Here is an 18,025-nt window from a genome sequence, read left to right on the forward strand (position 1 = left end):
TTGTTGAAATGTCAAGATTTGCTCAGAGGGCTAAGCTGTCAGGAAAGACACCTCTTAATGCGGTGGGGGTGGGGGTGGGGGGGGGTTAGAGGCTACTGCAGATGGGATGGCTAGCTAGTTCTGTGATAGTTTTAAGTGTTTGAGAGGGAAACTGTTTTGGGTCTGGTTGAAGATCTGCTTTAGCACCGGAGGCAGACCCTGATCTTCTCTGAAGCTGACCTCTGGGATCGCAGATGCCGTCGACACCCCCAGTGTGAGTTTCCCGCCCCGTCTTTCCTGCTCATAGTCTTCCTCGTCCCCCTCCTTTCTGACAGGGCGCATCGTATGTCAGTTTTATAAGTATGTCACTGTAAAGCAGAGATTTTTATTTTAACCAGACAATCATAATACCAATGGTGCAGTGGTTTTGTTCATTTTCTATGCAAAATTAAGCTCAAGGAAAAATAGTGAATAAACGAGCATCGTAGCTAAACTCCAAACAATGTACTGCATAAGAAGATTCCTGCACACAATGGGCTGCTTCACATGATTTTTCAACATCATTCTTAACTACACTAATCATTGTTATTTATGTTCCTTTTGATTCGTCTGGGTTTGGGGTGTGAGCGTGTATGAGCGAGGGGAGAAACACCGTCTGTATGACCCACCCCGTTAAACTCATCAATCATGTTAAAACCTTTACATGTCAAAGTTTACATACCTGGTATAACTTGGAATCTGGAATTTTCTATTGTACTGAGATTTCAAATAACGCATCAGGATTTGTAGTCCATTGAAAAAAAGTTTGAGTGTCTCATAAATTATATTATTGCAATTTTAGATATGGTTACTGTGTTTCTTTATGGATATAGACCAGAAAATACAGCACTGTACTTTATTCATCCAGACATGTTCCATAACCACATGACCGATACTGGGTTACAGGGTATTTAATTCATATTTAATTATGTCATTTGTATTATGAATGAGTCAGATTTCTTTTCCATTTTATCAAAAAGGCTGAAGATCTTCATTTTGCTGCTGTTCAGTTCCTTGCTTAAAATGTACCTTTTGTCATATTAATCTAATACTTTGCTTCATATTAATAAGTTACAGATGTGCCTCTACAATCCTATGGCAAACCAGAATCAATCCAAGATTGAAAAAGAAAAAATATTTTGGAAATTTAAAGCCAAAGCAAATAGCTGCAAAGGTACAAATATATTTCACCACCACGACCCAAGAATGAAATGTAACTGCATTTTTGAAAATGGCATAAATATTTCATCTTGATTAAAAACAAAGGCATTTTTCTGTGAAATTGCATGAAAGCTGGATGTGAGATGTGTGGCAGAATTTCTACAATATTGTAGGAAATATTTTGATGACAAAAAAATCATTCTGATACCCAGAAGAAAATATCTGTAGACATAACAGAAAAGTATAATAATTTACAATGACTAGAGAAAGTTTAAGAAAGACGTTGGATATGTAAAATCAGGGTGCCAAAATTATAATAAATTTTTTTTTAACCAAATACACTGGGAAAGTTCCAGTAAACCATGAAAAAACACAAAATTTGTTAAAATATAGCAATTCAATGTGTTAAATTATTTATCGATTGTCAAATATGACAAATACAAAAGACTTGCTCCTTATCTTAACCGAAGAGTTCTCTGCATATTAAATTTGTGATACAGAGAGATAAAGCCTGATATTCCATCAGAGACTGATATACACTTTTATTAGAAGAATTACCTTTTAAAATGACTCACAGCTGACATCAGTGACATTTTAGGGCCTAATTTACTCACCTGTAAATGTTTCCACACAGACTCACACAGAACTATGGTATCAGGAGACTGAACGTGAAGGCAGCAGCTTCCACAGGGTTTGTTTGTTTTTTAATAGCTACTTAATAACATACCTTAAAAAACACACATGCACATTAAACTGCCAGTTAACTGGACGGAGCCAGGTATGAATTTGGAATTTTCTGAAATGCAGAGATTGACTTAAGGAAGGTGGAAAATGGAGATGGGAAGGGGGCGGAGCTTGAGAATGGATGGATGGATGGGACTCAGCGAGGCGTCCCTGAGCCGGGGATCCTGGTAATCAGAGGTGACATTCTCTACAGTGGCCATCCGCATGGTCTATTAGCAGCGTCACGCAAACCCTTCGGAAGCGTGGGGCGAATGCGGCGATGATGTCAGCATCAGCATGAGTGTGGGGGAGGGGGGGGATGTTGGGTCTTTCATGTCCTCCCAGAACAAGTCGGAATCTGAGTCAATTCACTCGCAATATCATCTCAGCTTAAGTAAGATGATGATGCATTTTCTCTCCTTTCCATTCATCACCCCCCCCCCCCCACCTAAATATGGGTCACGTGACATGAAGATCCTCCACCCAAAATACCTCGCTGTACCAAATCCACAAACCTGCGACCAAACTCTCGACTGTCACTAGCTTGGAAATCTCCACGACGGCAGATTTCGGGTTTTATTGCAGAACAAGTTGCTCACTCAGGGCCTGGTATGTAAACTCTGGGGTCTGGGATGAGTTTCCCATAGTTGCTAACTACTTTAGCTACTACCATGGCACGATACATCGTTAATGCTAACTTCTGTCGTTGTTTGGGAAATGCACCCCTGGGTAGCACGTTTGACCAGAAGGTGTCTGATCTTAACTGATCTAACTATCAGTGCCCCTCATTCATCACTTTTCCCTCATTGTAGCAACCCCCCCCCCCCCCCCCCGCGACGAGTCATGTTACGGCCTTAATGCTCAATGACCGTCACTTTGTACCCTGATTCTGTCCCGAAATTAAACCTGAACGGAATAGATGTGACTCTGGCCCACAACTGACAGTCGTGTGACTTTAGTATAGTTCATATACATATATATATAATCACTGCCCCCCCTGTAGAAAACTGTCCTTATTCAAGTCATTCTGCTGTCCCAGATTTTGCTGGGTATCTACTGCCTTCATCTCCATGAGTGTAAGCTGATAGTTTTAAAACGTCCCCAAAAGGCTCCGTCCCGCAACTGGAGGTACATTAGAGGTTCATGTTCTACTGAAGCGTTTCAACCAAAATGCAGCACAGTCTGTCGTTTAGCTTTCGAATGCTTCCCTCCTCAGCTCAGTGTCTCTCTCTCACATGAGCATCGTTGCCTTAATGTTCATTCTGTGCTGCTACTACAGACACAGTACATATAGTCCCGGAATGTTCCCTCCTCCCACATTTCATATGCCAACTTTATAGTCACTTTAATAACAAATTAAAATTTCTAAAATACATTTGTATTTTATATATTTATTATTACTTTTTTGCATTTTGATTGTTGAACTGTAAAATATGCAGTTTAGCATACTTGCTGTAAAACTCCACAAAAATAATTCCTTTTAAATAAATATTTTTATTGATTATGTAATATTTATGAGGTCTGATTCCCTAAACTTAACCTAACATTAATATTAGCTTTTATGAATTCAGGTCGCTTTACCTACAGAAAACAAGACAAACGCATGAATGGCATCCGTGTAAATTCTGTTAGCCCCTGTGGTTTCGTTTTAAGTCCAAAGTGTCTCTCCAGTGTTAAAATTGAACGTATCACCTATTTGAAGATCGCCAATCCTTAAAACAGTAATTAAGTTTAAATTGTTTAAAACAAAATTGAAAATGTATAATCTGATGACATGCAGGAATATGAACAATTCAGACATTAATAAATTTTCTTCAGGGCAAATTCTTTTTGCTTTTTTTCTACTTTAGTGCTACACAAATAAACACGAACCAAAATGAGCAAATACTCCACTAATAACTGACAAAAAAATGTCCTCTGAACTTTCATTTTCACTACAGTGAAAGTGGGATTTCACCAGATACTCTGCTCAACCATGTAGGAACCCTGAGCACATGACAGCACTTAAATGTGTAAATTCAGCAGTGTATGGAATATGCTCATTTGTCACTAGCAAGGTCTACACTGGGTGATGTTAATATATAAATGCATTCTTTAAAATCCACCCATTTCTGTAGTATGAACATGATATCCCTTAACCTCTTTCAGGTGAGTGGTCACACTTCATAGTCAGCGAGCTTTTGTGGTTTAATTCACTATTAGTTTCATCGTTAGAAGTTCATCCTACTGTGGGAAGGTCTGCATTGACAATCTTCTACTTGCCTGTTCATGCAGAACAGGGTGGTTTTGTGTTGGTCTCCTCACTAAAAGCCAGAAGGTATGTTTGGAAACTTCTCTGGCCCAGATTCAATCCAACGGCAAAGTAGCTTGCCCTTGATTTGATTAATGACCTTAAGCGAGTATCTCCATTTTCATTAATTGTGCGGTAGCGTCCGTTTGGCAGCCGCAGAAATAGAGGTTATGTTGCATTACCCATGTGACTGTAGTAGATGGGTGAGTAATAAACAAGGGTCGAATAATGGAAGTTCCACACATAAGTTTGGGTGATGATACACAGGGCAACTTCCCATTGAAATCGGGCAACAAATTTCTACTTGAAAATCTTTGATCGGCTACTTTTTGTGATCATCCAGATGCAGATGAGTTGCTCTTTTTCTCACCTGGTTAGAAATTGCCCGGCAACATTGCTCAAAAAGTTGCCCTGTGGAAAATATCATTACTATGTAAGAAGGTTCTTCCATGATGGCAAAAATGAACGAGCAGTTTCCTGCTGTCGACCTTGCATGTCATGTTTATAACATTTTGGCATAAAATCTCTGCTCGTGGACAGGCCTGCATGCCAGCATGCGAGGAGACAATGTGTCCTGTGGGTGGGAATTATGCAAGCGTTACCATGATCTGGGTGAAACGCGTAGCGGGGCCTGGCTTCCTGAACAAGCCATTCAGCAGTCTGAATGCAGGTAGGGCAGATGTTCTATCCCAGCCGCATGGTTTGAAAACCTGAGATTAGGAATAGCAACCCTCTAGATGTAGTCATTCAGAGCAGAATATGAGCAGCTGGTCTCAACCCAAACGTAAGTCCCAAGCCGTCTGTTATGTATCACATGACCGCTAAAAGCACGTATCGGGCTGAAGGGCAACTCTTGTTCAGAACAAAAGCCTTGTGGTGCCTTGCCATGTGCGAACATGATTCTGAAACGTGGAAACTCTACTCGACACTGAAGTCGTTCAAGGCCGTGTTGGTGGTTGGTGGTTCCGCCGAACTCCAGAAGCTCGTCGTTTAAACGGCAGGCAAAGCTACGTTAAGAGATGAGCGGAATAGCTAACTGACCGCATCAGATCCAGCCAGAAGCCTGTGCCACTTAATATGACGTCCATACAGTAAATTACAGCACGCCTGTACATTCCGGAAATTACTGAAAAGCATCCCGCCATCTGTGTCTGTTAATCAACTACCTGGCTCCTACAGAGGATATCTAGGAGTGTGTGATGAGTCATAATGATAGTCAGCTGGATTGTTCAGCATTAGAGTCCAGTAACACAGTGCAGAACCCACACTGCAAAATGACATTATATATGTGTGTATGTGTGTGTGTGTGTGTACAAGTGAATCCACAACTCTTGAGGTGCTAACCTTATAGAAATATACATACTAGTAAAGTAATATTTGGTCTAATTCCTGTTTTATGTCACATTAATACTTTTATGCAGCTACATCACATACTGCCCAAATTAATTCTTTTACCAAAACCTTCAGCTGCTAGCTGACATGCAAGCTCTTACCATGTGCTTTGGCTACTCACGTGCACCTGAGTGCTTCTCGTGACCCAGGCCCCAGTGCATAATCTGCACCAGCAATGCCCCGCATGATTACAGAGCTGCGGCTTGCTGGTCCGCCACAGGAAATCGCTCTACCTCGCACGCAATTGGCTAGAAAAAAGAGCCAAAGAAACTGCATTACTATGGAAATTACAAACCTGTTTTAACTTTTAGCCCTGTCTGCATGATTTAAAAACATCATTACCTTAATCAACATTTAAATTTTAAAAAAAATCAATGTAATAGCAAATGCTAAAGTGGTTTTCAAGATTAAAGTGTGTTTTTGGCTAAAGGATATTAAATATATTTAATGTGTCAGTCAAGTTAATAAGTTCATGTCATGACTTCAGGCAGAAGCCTTCACACACCAGTTTCCTGTTTCACACTCCATCCCCCCACCCCACCACTTTTTTGCTAAATGATTGCTTTGTGATGTGGAAACTTTCACATTTAAAGGGGCATTTTAAAAAATGGCTCATTAGCAGAGTAAACCCATTAGGAGGGCCTCAGAAGGCAAAGGCCTGTGACAAAGACGACTCCGCCCACCTACATGATGGACATCTCTGACACATCCATCCTCCACACGGGACCATTAAGAGATTTAGGTGAGAGTAGTTGGAGAGGGGCTCCTGTTGACAACTGACTGGGAATGTCCTCAGCGGTCAGGAAAGCCCATCCTGAATCGTGCTGAATAGACTGGGCAGAATTTATGTGAACCATCAGTCAAGGTGTAAATGAAGATGGAGCAGATATGGTGGAGCTTACAGTTACAGGATAGATAGATAGATAGATAGATAGATAGATAGATAGATAGATAGATAGATAGATATTGATATGAATCAGTACAGCCTCATGACAGTGTATCAAACAGGATACAACTTCACAGGATATTATACAATGAATCTGCATTTATGTCATGCTACGTTAAAGACGAGATTTTTAATGTAAATCAAGTTTTTATTCAAAATATTTAGTAATTCGAAAATGTTTATTTGTTTATATGAGTTTTATTATCATACACACAATATCTCTCTAATTTATATAAATAATGCCGTTTTCTCTGTTTAATTGCCCATACTGGTTTTTCAAACCAGACCATTACGGTGGGAAGAAATTGCTTATTGAAAAGCAGGATCGATCAGCCACGGACCCCATGACCGTTTCGCTAGCTAACTAAACACTGTTAGTGGAGCAGCAGTGAGCCAATGCACTGGATATAATTGGTGTTTTCAGTAAATTTCCACAGACTTCGTATGCGAATATTTAACAGTAAAGAGTTCCGCCATCATTTTTTTTCCCGTACCTTATAAGGCGACCTTATAACATTTTTTGGCAGTTGGTGAGTTTCCTTGGGCGTGCAGATTGTGCACAATGGCTCAGTATTTCGTGAAAGTAGCAGCTCGCTAACGGCCCGGGTACTGCGACGCCGCCTCTGCAGATCCAGCGCAGGCTGCGACAAATCCTTCCCGCGGGCTCCCTGCCTGCTTCTCCCACTGGAAAAGCCGCCACACTGCAAAATCAGTTCGATGAATATGTTCGACTTTTTACCACTCTGCCCCATTTTTGTATACTCGCATGGACTCAGATATGGTATTTATATATCAATTCAGGTGTGTGTGTACAGTACAGGCCTAGTTATATGCGAGTATTTTTTTTTTTGGGTGTGAAACTCATGTTTCACCCAATTCATTAAGAAACACTGTATACATATAGTAAACCCATAAATGTGCGAATGAATTATCTAAATAAATTAATTTGACTTCATAACTCTTTTTGTCTATATAGATTCCAGACATGTGTTTCATAGATTTGATCTACATTAGCCTATATATTTGCCTATATATTATTGATTAAAATTCAATCAAAGGCAGATTACTGGAAACATCTTTTGCAATTATTAAAGCAAACATTCGTTATAACTTAAATAATCGGATTTTGTACGCAGTTTAAATTAAGATTTAGAGTACAACTTATTTCATTTATTTAATTACAGCGCAAAATCTAGTATTAAAAACATTTAATTTTCCTTATATACGTTTCAAGGCAAAAAAATCCGATCGCAGCCTATATGTTTTGTGTATTTAATGATCCTTATAATATAAAAACAACAGCTGGTAATAGTAATTACCGTTCATGTGACGCATGTATGCATGTGAAGTACTTTTATTCTGAAATCGTTATAATTCAATTATAGGTTAGCATATAGGCCTACGTTTACTACGGAACAGAAAAATTAACTTGAAATTTTCATGCCCCGCAATGTAAATTGTGCCTTTTTTTCTGATCGACAATAATTAATTGCAAAATAATGTATTCACATAAATATGACATTTAAGTTCTACAGTTACACCAAGGCCGCGTACATTAGGTTACTTGCACGTCCCCGGTTACCTGGGATATATGTGGGCTATAGGCTACCTGCTTCCAGGGACGGAGCAAGGCAATAATTTGTTTCTGTTTCAGATGGAGCTGGTTTTGGGAGCTTCCTTGCGGCTCTTTCAAATGATTTGATGCCAAAAATATTTTTAAATATAGTGAACACTGTCGAAGAATGTAATAACATCGCTGTTGTATAAATTCCTTATATTACACTGCGAGTAGGCCTTGATAATGGATACAGAAAATATGGACTACCGGCCTGTGCTGTATATTATAGGCCTACGATATTAGGTACTGTGCTACTTCGCTTTAAAAAGACATGTGTATCCACGTTTCACAAACTATACGGTTGCATACAGCATTTCAAGAGTTCCCACAGTTGCTTCCTAAATTTCAAAAAGTCCAAAACTACCTTCAGTATTTTACTTCATAAAAGCATGTTGTGTTTCAAACAAGTCTTAGCAGCCTTAGGTTTGCGAATATCGAACCAGGCAGTATACCAGTGACGGAGTCAATATAACAGTCGATTTTGTTACGCTTTGGAGTCGGTTTAGTTTAATGAGCGTTTTAAAAAATATACTGACGTGTTGCAACCTGATTTTGAATATAGAATTTTATTTTTAATTTTGCCATGTAGCTAAATGAATTAATACGAAAATCGGAACAAATCAATGAAGCAGTACACTGAAAACATCCAAACAAAGCTGTTTATTAAATGTGTTTTCTCTTATTTCAGTAGATGACAAGTATTAGTTGATTCATTAAACTTTTTACGGTTGAACCTATTTTTACTGAATATCATTTTACATTGAGTCAACGCCAAATATTTCGTGTGATCGATAAGGCTACTTAAAATTAAGTTTGCTTTTTTTTTACAGTACACGCGGCGTCTTCTTGAACCAAGATTATTGATGTTACATATTGGATAAAATAGGCATATTTAATATTTTGGCTTTGCATTTTAAACACTGCATTTTATGCTAGATTTTACATCTATTTCTTAGAAATCATATGACGTCACATGATTCACAGCGATTTTAAGCCGTATTCATGCATTTTTCAGCAGCTACAAATGCATATTTGTTCGTGTTTCAGGAGAGCATGAGGGAATATTGGCCTGGCAACAAAAAACTAAACTAAAATAATCAGTTCTATCCAAACCGATTTTGAATTTTGCGCAATTATATTGGGCCTATATTGGTGATTTTTTTACAGACATATTCAGATTTGGCAGTGATTTATAAGCGATTATGTTAGTAAATTATTTCCGAGATGGTAGTCACTAATTGCAGCTATAATTGCCTAAGACTGGGCAAAAACTTTTAAATATGCCTTAATTTTCGCGGCGAAGTACAATTAGGTTTCGTTTGTTTTATTGCAACACTAAATGTCCTAGGTATGAAGTGTCGTCAGTCAGCTTGAAAGCAGGTCAGTGTTTCAAGTAGAAAAGAAAGAAGTGTAGAGCCGTGTTCATATACAGTTAAGTTGAGATGTTACTGCCATGTTTAAGAGAATTTAAATTGCATAGCTCACAAAAATTATATCCTGCGCGCAGCTGAAGGCCCGGGGGTGTTTCCTTCCACCGCCATGCAGCACTGGACGAATTAAACATACTTCTTTTACGGGATTAACCGGTCTCAATAGATAATATAATCCTATTTATGAAGTGTAAACATAAATATTGAAAGCTCAGTTTACACGGTTCACGTATCAACAAAATAAATCGCAAACCGCCCTCTTATAAGAAGGCTTATTAATTTAAATTTATTAGTGTTTTCATTTAACGCACACTACAGCCACCAGAGGCGGGTGCAGCTGTTGCTAAAACGAATTTAGTGTTTTACTTAGGTGGCGTGGATGTCGATAACTACAAAAAAAGGTAGCCGACAGGATAAAACATCGCGTTTATTAATCTTCCTGCTAAACGAGTTGGGCTGTAGTTAACTAAAACGATTAATTAATGTTATTGATAAATGAGTTAAATTATTTGCTTAGTTGATTCCGTATTTTAGGCTTTGAAGAAAAATGTAATATCACGGTATTCATATCTCATATTAACCTTAACCCAATGCGGCCCATTCAAATGACACTATTCTGTCACGAGCGTAGATTTGGGTATGGACAGTAGGGACAAGCCCATGTGGCGGTACCACGTATGTTTATGGGAGTTGGGGGTTCGGCCCTGATTTGGTCCCTATACCAGTGCTGAACCAAGCCTATACCCCTTTGCTATATAGGTACATTATTCATAAAATGGCCAACTCCTTCAGAAAAATATCGTCCGTAAAGACTGCACGATATTTTATAGCACGAATGATTAGGGGTGTCCTTTGCAGAACATTGGTCTCGTTTATATACAGTCTATTAAACATGCATAATCATCGTACGTGCGCTGCAATAATCAGGGATGCTAAACTGTTCATGCTTGAAGCAACACTATAAATTGTAATGCCAATGGATTAATTGGTTAATGAAGTGTTTAATAATCTGGATTTAGCTTCATAATAATTGTCAAGGGTGTAGCTTAGGGTGAGTATAGTGAAAATGGGAAACCAGGCAAAATGGGACAGTTAAACTTTGCAGTTAATATATGTATATGGTAGCACTTTATTTTCTCTACCATATAGAGTTCAAGGGGCATTAACGTATCTAGAAAGATGTCAAGTTAGGATTCAAGACACAGATGATTCTTCCAGAAAGCAAAATTTCAAAAAAGTGTCCCATTTTAAGAATACTCATCCGATGTGATACGGCAATGGGGCAAACATTGTGGAGCGAAATGTTCGACGCTTGGAGAGTTAGTTTTGCGATATTAAAGAAAATGAGCGTTATAGACCATTTATGAATACTCCACACTTTGTATACTCAGCATGATGATGTGAGGGCCACAGTATGCTGAGTTGACATGCTGATAGGTTTTAGTGTATTGACGAAGATGGTATAATGTATTTTGTCAAAATAGCTGAAATGTATATATATGACCTCCTACATTTTAAAGTAAAACTAATGATTAACCGATGGCAGAGTGATGGGTATTCAAAAGATTATATCGCCCTATTTTACTTATTTATTTTCATGAAACAGGATATCGCCTTTAATTATGAGTATTGTTATACAAATACATATCTGCTGGTCAAATATATCCAGAAAAAAAAATACAAATTTGCCCCATACTGAACTTACAATTCAGGTGTAAGAAAGCGATTTTCCACACAAAATAGACCTACTCAAATGAAGCTTTAATACTGAATAGATTGCAATGCTGTGGTAATAAAAGGCCTACGTGTATTTATAATAGGCCTAGCTACGCATTTAAAACACCAGCGTTATGACTTTTCTTTTAGGAATTTCGGACAGCAGCCAGACAAACTTCTTCTCTGGCCTTCTTGCCAAACTATCGGAAACACTAGGTAGGCAGGCCTCTTCATGCAAATTCCCATAAACTGTTTTGGTTACCTTAGAAACAAAATTACCAAATCGTAGTGGGGATGCAAAAAAACGCGTATTATGTAGTTTTTTTTTCTTAATAATAAACTTTCCGGCTTTGTTGTTTTGGTAATGAAAGATATTAAGGTTAAAAGTCTGACAGTAGCACTTCAGATTGTCACAGGCCCGAATATTAGTTAGTAGGCCTGCTGAATATTATCCATCACCAGGGCTAAATCTTATGGAGGCTACAGGTAGAGCCATTTAAACTGGATATCATATTTATGTTGACGTAACAGCAACATATCTCAAAACCGAAAACTAAAACCAAAAGGTAAATTACAGGCCAAATATTTGTAATCATGACAGTCATCGCTAAAATGGCATCGAGCAAAAGGACCCTTTGGTTAACAATACTAAACTTCCGCTGATGGTTTGTCGTGTGAAGGTTTGCAGCATGCACATTATACTGAAAGATGCCAATGACTTTGCACCGTTACTGTTTTCCTTGCTATAACAGCCAGAGAGGGATCGCTGAACATCCGCCAGCTGCCACAACATAAGTGCGGAGAAGCGCCTCACCGAGACTTATCAAGCTGACGTCCTCTGGATACGTCACAGCTTGTGATCTTCTCATGAAGTAACCGCTGTCATTCGCCGTTGTGCGTGATATTAATTTGAGATGTGTCCCTGGAATATTTAGGCCTAAAGACTTTATGACACTGTAGCACGAATTCCAACGCGGTGTCACGTGTCACACCCGGGCTTTTAAGAATGTCAGTATCAGAAAATTTTATGGTTTTCGTATTTTCTTGCATCTTACCCGACACTGTAAAGGGTTTGTTTTCACAAACCGAGAATTGGCATCGACATTGATACTGACACTGAACAAATAACCCTAGAAAATGATCGATACCAGGAAACCAGCGGTCATTCAGTAATACTGAAGACCTTGCGCTGAGCATTTAAATTTTCACCTTCTGAAAAATAGTTGAGTGCACAGTTTTCAAGGTAACATGGCGTTTTGCTTTGTCCGTACATTAAATATCCTACGTGGTCTCTGCCTGAGCTCTTCTATTGCCTATAATTTTTATTTATAAAACTGCTGAAATAACGTCGTTCTGCTGTGTCCCAAACTTAGGGCTTAAAACATCCATATGTTGGATTGGGTAGCACGACGTATCGAGTTTATTATGTAGAATAATCAAAAATAAGTAGTAACTCTACGGTTATAAATGTGCGGTTGTTTAATAAGCTAAACATTTACACATTTATATTTAAATTAATAAATTTAAATTTTATTTGAAACTAGGCCTATACTTAAAGATAATATATTAAGTGATGCTGTGTTTATAATTTTATGTTTGTTGTAGCAATAGTACAATCTGTTAACATTCTGTCAGCGCCAGACTTCTTAAGCGATATATTTCTAATCTAAAGATGAATGTCCACAGCTACTTTTTCGTAGTAGATCGAGGCTTTTTTTTTTACATTAATCCGAACAATAAAATATGGAGTCTTTTTATATCTGCTGTAAATATCAATGTTCTACACATGGATTCGGTAAATCTACGATTAATTGTAAAAATTCGCACTCTTAATTCACATAAATTAGGCCGTTATATATAGGCCTAATACAGAATTTCTGTAGGCCTTATGGAGGTCGATAAGGCAATTCGGCAAACAAATTCTCCCAGTTTCCTACTTCATAACAATAATAACAACAATAGTGAGAATTAGTATACGATAATGAATTTTGGTAAAAATAAAGAAAACCTATTTTAAGTCGCTTTCAATAGAGAACTTCAATAAGTAATTATTCAGCCTAAGTAAATAGGCCTGCTACTAGTATGGCTTATTTACTAAACACAAGGAGTGCTGTTATTAATATTAAAAATAATACCAACAATTAAAGTGGGTTACGTTAGTACGTAACTGTTATGCAACTGAAACATTCGCGTGTCTTTAAGGGCAAAGTGTCGGTGTTAACGAGTACGTTTTTCAGGTGGATGATTATTTCACGGTATTCTCGTGCTAAATTTCAGTGCTCATCCTGAATGATTAAAATGACAGAAGTGGGTATATTCGTTCTGATTTATTAAACGTAGCTTGTTGTCCGGCCCTAATCTGGGACCCCACAGAGCACCCTGACGTTAGGCCTTAAAACCGTCCTCATCCCCAGACGTTTACTTCGCTCATAACTGTAAAAAAAATTGACGGTTCTATTACGAAAGCAAAAAATAATATTACTGCTTTGTCTGCTTCTTTTATCCATCGGCCTACTTTCTGATTTCTAAGCCGAAATCCGTCTCAGTGCTCACACACGACCTGTGAACACCTAAAAACCCAAGAGCGGTAACTTTCTCTTTATGCTGTACCCTACAAATGTATACATGCTTTATATGTGGAAAAGTAAGACAGGGTTCTCTTGATAACAAATATTTTAATGTTTCATTACCGTTGACTTTAACGAAGTAAAATGGGTTTATATATACATACACCAACAAAAACAGGCAAATACGAATTACGTACATGAATGAACCTAAAAAAAAACCTAAAAGTGCAAAACCGTTATGAAACATATACAAATAAAACATCCGAAATAATACCGTAATAAAGAAATATGCAGTAAACACCTAATTTATTTATTACATTTTCGAAATAAAAGTCTATATTATTGTCTGCAGGGAATGGCAAAATATGTTGGCAAGATGACCATATCTTAGATTCAAATTTTGTGGACCGCGTTACTGCATTTATTTTCCCATAGCAATAAAAAATACCGTATATTTCCTTAGAAAGGGAAAGGGAACAGAAGAAACACGATATTCATTTTAACTGCCGAGCTCGCTTTTCATCAGCCGTAACGCGGCCATCCGCACCGACAACACACGGAATCATAAAGCGCGTTGTACTGTAACACGGGCCCAAGAGTCCCATTTGTAAAAGCATAACTATCAATAATCCGTCTTTCGATAACACCCGATAACGGTATTTGTTTAGCAACACAACAGAATGAACGAAACATCAAACGTTTCTTTAATGAGCCAAAAATCAGCAAGGTAAATAATGTATTCAGTTTCCCTGCGTTAAGCCTGTGTACTTTTCTGTGTCTTATGACATGCGCATCAGTGTGAGATGATAACCCACATACCCCGGCTTTGCAGAAAGAAAGAGAAAAATATTTGCCCCAGACCGAAGAGAAACGGAGACTGTACATGTCTATAAATCTTGTTAGGTACTGTAGGTTATATACATTGGACAGCAGTACATTACATGGCTGAAGTGTATATCGAGAACCTGAGCAGATACAAACTACGAGTATGCTAGGCTATTTTCCCCCGTGCATATGAACAACCCTGATTTGTAAATTTAAGGCGCTTTTTACTGTAGGAAACGATTTCAAAACCACAAAATCAACAGTGAATATTTACATAAATAATTTAAGTATCTGTATGTTGATCTTGGTTGATATATACAATAACAATAAAATTTAAATACATTTTATAATAAATATAAAACATAAATTAACCGACACACAAACAACTGAAATTCTTTCTACAGGTGATAAATAACAGTAGCGCACGTTTTTACCCTTGGAAAGGCTAGTTAGTCTGTAACCTACTAAAGTTCGTCCTTTCAGATGAAAGAAAAAACGGCAGCGCAGATTAGAACAGATGAATACGGCCATAACAACTTAGTATCGGGGTCGTTTACTTGCAAAGTGGACGCACTATCACGTAAATTCTACCTTTTTGCAATTTAAGGGGGGTAAACGCCAGGTTTGCAGTGGTTTTAAAAGTGCATCCCCAATCCCTTTGCAATGATCCGATCAGTTTAAGAAAGAATTGGACGCCACTCTCTTTTGATGGGACATAAGTCCCGAAAATCCGCTCGACGCTCCGGGTGTGAATGAAGGCAATGCCGTTCTCAGTGTTTCTGAGATGAGGCTCTGAGGCGAGCTGGACGACACCGCGAACCCAGTCCCGGCCGGCTGCAGCGGCTGAGCGTGTTGGCTGCCGGACACAAAATACCCAGGCTGTCCCGACAGTAAACCAACGGGAGACGTGCTCACGCCGTAACTATTTGTCAAACTGATCCCTCCGGTAGATCCTCCCAGAATCGGGCGGGCAAGGTCTCCGTTTCCTAATTGCTCAACTCCGGAAAGCAGAGAGCCGTATGCGTGCCCTTGATTCAGAAATCCAGGCGAAGATCCATTATAATGAGGGTGATGCAGAGACAAAAACGGCGAAATTTGCCAATACAAGGGGTTACTCGCTCTGTCGTTCAATCCCAGCCCCAATGGAGCGAAACGAAGTCCCCTCTTCATTGCTAGTTTCCCCCTGGAAGTGGCCGACCTTCTGCGAAGTTTCCCTGTAGTCCCACCGATAAAGACATCATCGCTGGAGGGGTCCAACATCCAATAGTTCCCCTTTCCAGGATCATCGTAATGCCTTGGCACCTTCACAAAACATTTATTGAGGCTCAGATTGTGACGAATTGAGTTTTGCCAGCCTTGCTTGTGCTCTCTGTAATAAGGGAAATTTTTCATGATAAACTCGTAAATGCCGTTCAACGTGAGCCTCTTCTCAGGACTCTGCCTAATAGCCATCATTATTAGAGCGTTGTAGCTGAACGGTGGTTTGTCATATTTCCCGTTTTTGTTCGGTTCTGTAGCTTGGTCGCTGCCCTCATCTTTGTCTTTCTGGCTGTTTTCCTGGTTGAACGGAGCAGATTCCATTTCAGTGAGATCCAGAGACTTTTCCGAATCGGATCCTGAAGGGGGGATGTTTTTTTCTGGAACCCCTAAGCCGGGTTTGTCACATTTAGATGGGAGCAGCAGGCTCTTGATACTAAACGAAGTGGATTTGTGCACCATTGTCGGCTCTTTCTTATCTCCCATGCTGGGCACTCGCAAGTCTTGGGTTTTGTGTTTAAAAAATAAAAGGTCAGACGCGATCGGATCAGGACATTGCATGCATGAGGGAACTTCTAGGACAGAGGAGCGCTTGGAGTGGGATGGGGAAATTAGTAATTAAGGAGGTTCTGTCTTACCACGACATCACCGAAGGGGAGGAGCTAGCAACTTGAGGTAATTTTAGGATGTTTCCAGCTGTCCTGCCTCATTGAGAAGGCTCGTCCTTTATTTTCTGTATCTTCTATTACCGCAGTAGCGCAGATGGTTCATGTTCCCGGAAAATTAAATGCATCGAAATGGAAGCGCGCACGTGCTTTGTGTGTGTGTGTGTGTGTGTGTGTATGTGTGTGCGCGCGCGTGTGTGTGAAAAAGAAGAGAGACTGAAAGAGAGAAAGCTGTTACTGACAGCACTGAATGCTTGAGTGAATGTGCAAACCAGTGCTGTAATACACAAATACCCTGCCAACAGATAGGTAGATTGCATGCAGTCTTCTTACCGTTGCACATAGCTTTGTCCAAAGTTCAGATATTCAATGTTTACATTTTCTCTGCGTTATACTGCACTTTTCCTCATTTAATGCAAATGTGAATAATAGGCCTATGTTTTAAATGCACATCAGTTTTCTATCCCAATATATTTGGGATTCCTGCTGCAAATACACATCGAAAATATAGTATCCGCCAAGATACGCAGCAGGCTCATAACTTGAGCGCCCCTAGTGTATCTTTTAATTAATTTTCGCCCTGTAGGCGGTGAGCCTTTTCACCCGAAAGCGCACTGTAGATTGTAAAGGTTTCGCGCACGTTGAAATAATGTATAATGAAATTCAGACGATTCTGCTGTAGTTTTATAAGACGCCAACTCGAAAATTTAAGAACAAAGGCGTATTCCCAACGAAAATGCATGTAGGCTATGTATTAATATGGACTTTAAACCACAAAAATAGGTGCGTTATTTGTTGACATTTTCACTTGTGCGTTCACTTTTAAAATATCGTTTTATATTTTATTTGAACATTATATCGCCTGCATATGTTCGAAAACCAATGTAATGTGTTTCTTTATCTAGATACGCATGAGTGAATTTTACGTGATTAACGCAGCACTCATATGTCAAAGAAAGGCAATCCAAAATAAATTTACTTAAATAGTTTCGGCGTTTCGGAGCCAATCCCGCCATGGATAAATATGTCAAGATCTGAATTAAGATTTGAATTTGAACCCGTAACACTGAAGTTGGGAGGCGGTAATGCCCTAAGGTAATATGTCATTCATTTGGTTTTTATTATTGCTGATTTTTTTAAAATCCAAATGTATATATATATTTATATTACGTCATTCGATAATATTTATCGTAATATATGAACTGTATGTGAATATTACCAGTGATATTTTGATTATACATCTTAAGTTATCGAAATCGATTTTTTTTTACTAAAAAATACATTTGAATCAGCGCCTTATGACTGAGTCATTAACTTATCAAAAAGAACCGGCTTCTCTTTTTTGTTTTTTCCACTATGAACGAATATTTTTTTTAAATAATTGAAAGATCTCTAATTTACCTAAACCTAAATTTAT

At 38.6% G+C, this 18,025-nt stretch overlaps 1 protein-coding gene and 1 long non-coding RNA gene across 2 annotated transcripts; both read right to left on the reverse strand.

The window, feature by feature from the left end:
• Positions 1–116: 116 nt before the first annotated feature.
• On the reverse strand, positions 117–6,376 carry LOC111852313 (uncharacterized). The gene is made up of 3 exons (XR_002840200.2): positions 6,272–6,376; positions 5,706–5,832; positions 117–347 (listed from the first exon to the last, which is right to left on the reverse strand). It is a non-coding gene; the product is annotated as an uncharacterized lncRNA (long non-coding RNA).
• A 7,581-nt stretch (positions 6,377–13,957) lies between these two features.
• Positions 13,958–16,664, reverse strand: LOC111852346 (forkhead box protein G1-like). The gene has a single exon (XM_023828188.2). The coding sequence runs from the start codon at positions 16,502–16,504 to the stop codon at positions 15,359–15,361; it is 1,146 nt and encodes a 381-aa protein (XP_023683956.1). The 5' UTR covers positions 16,505–16,664; the 3' UTR covers positions 13,958–15,358.
• Positions 16,665–18,025: the final 1,361 nt, after the last annotated feature.

This window comes from Paramormyrops kingsleyae, chromosome 3, assembly GCF_048594095.1.
Source record: "Paramormyrops kingsleyae isolate MSU_618 chromosome 3, PKINGS_0.4, whole genome shotgun sequence".
NCBI classification, from domain to species: domain Eukaryota; kingdom Metazoa; phylum Chordata; class Actinopteri; order Osteoglossiformes; family Mormyridae; genus Paramormyrops; species Paramormyrops kingsleyae.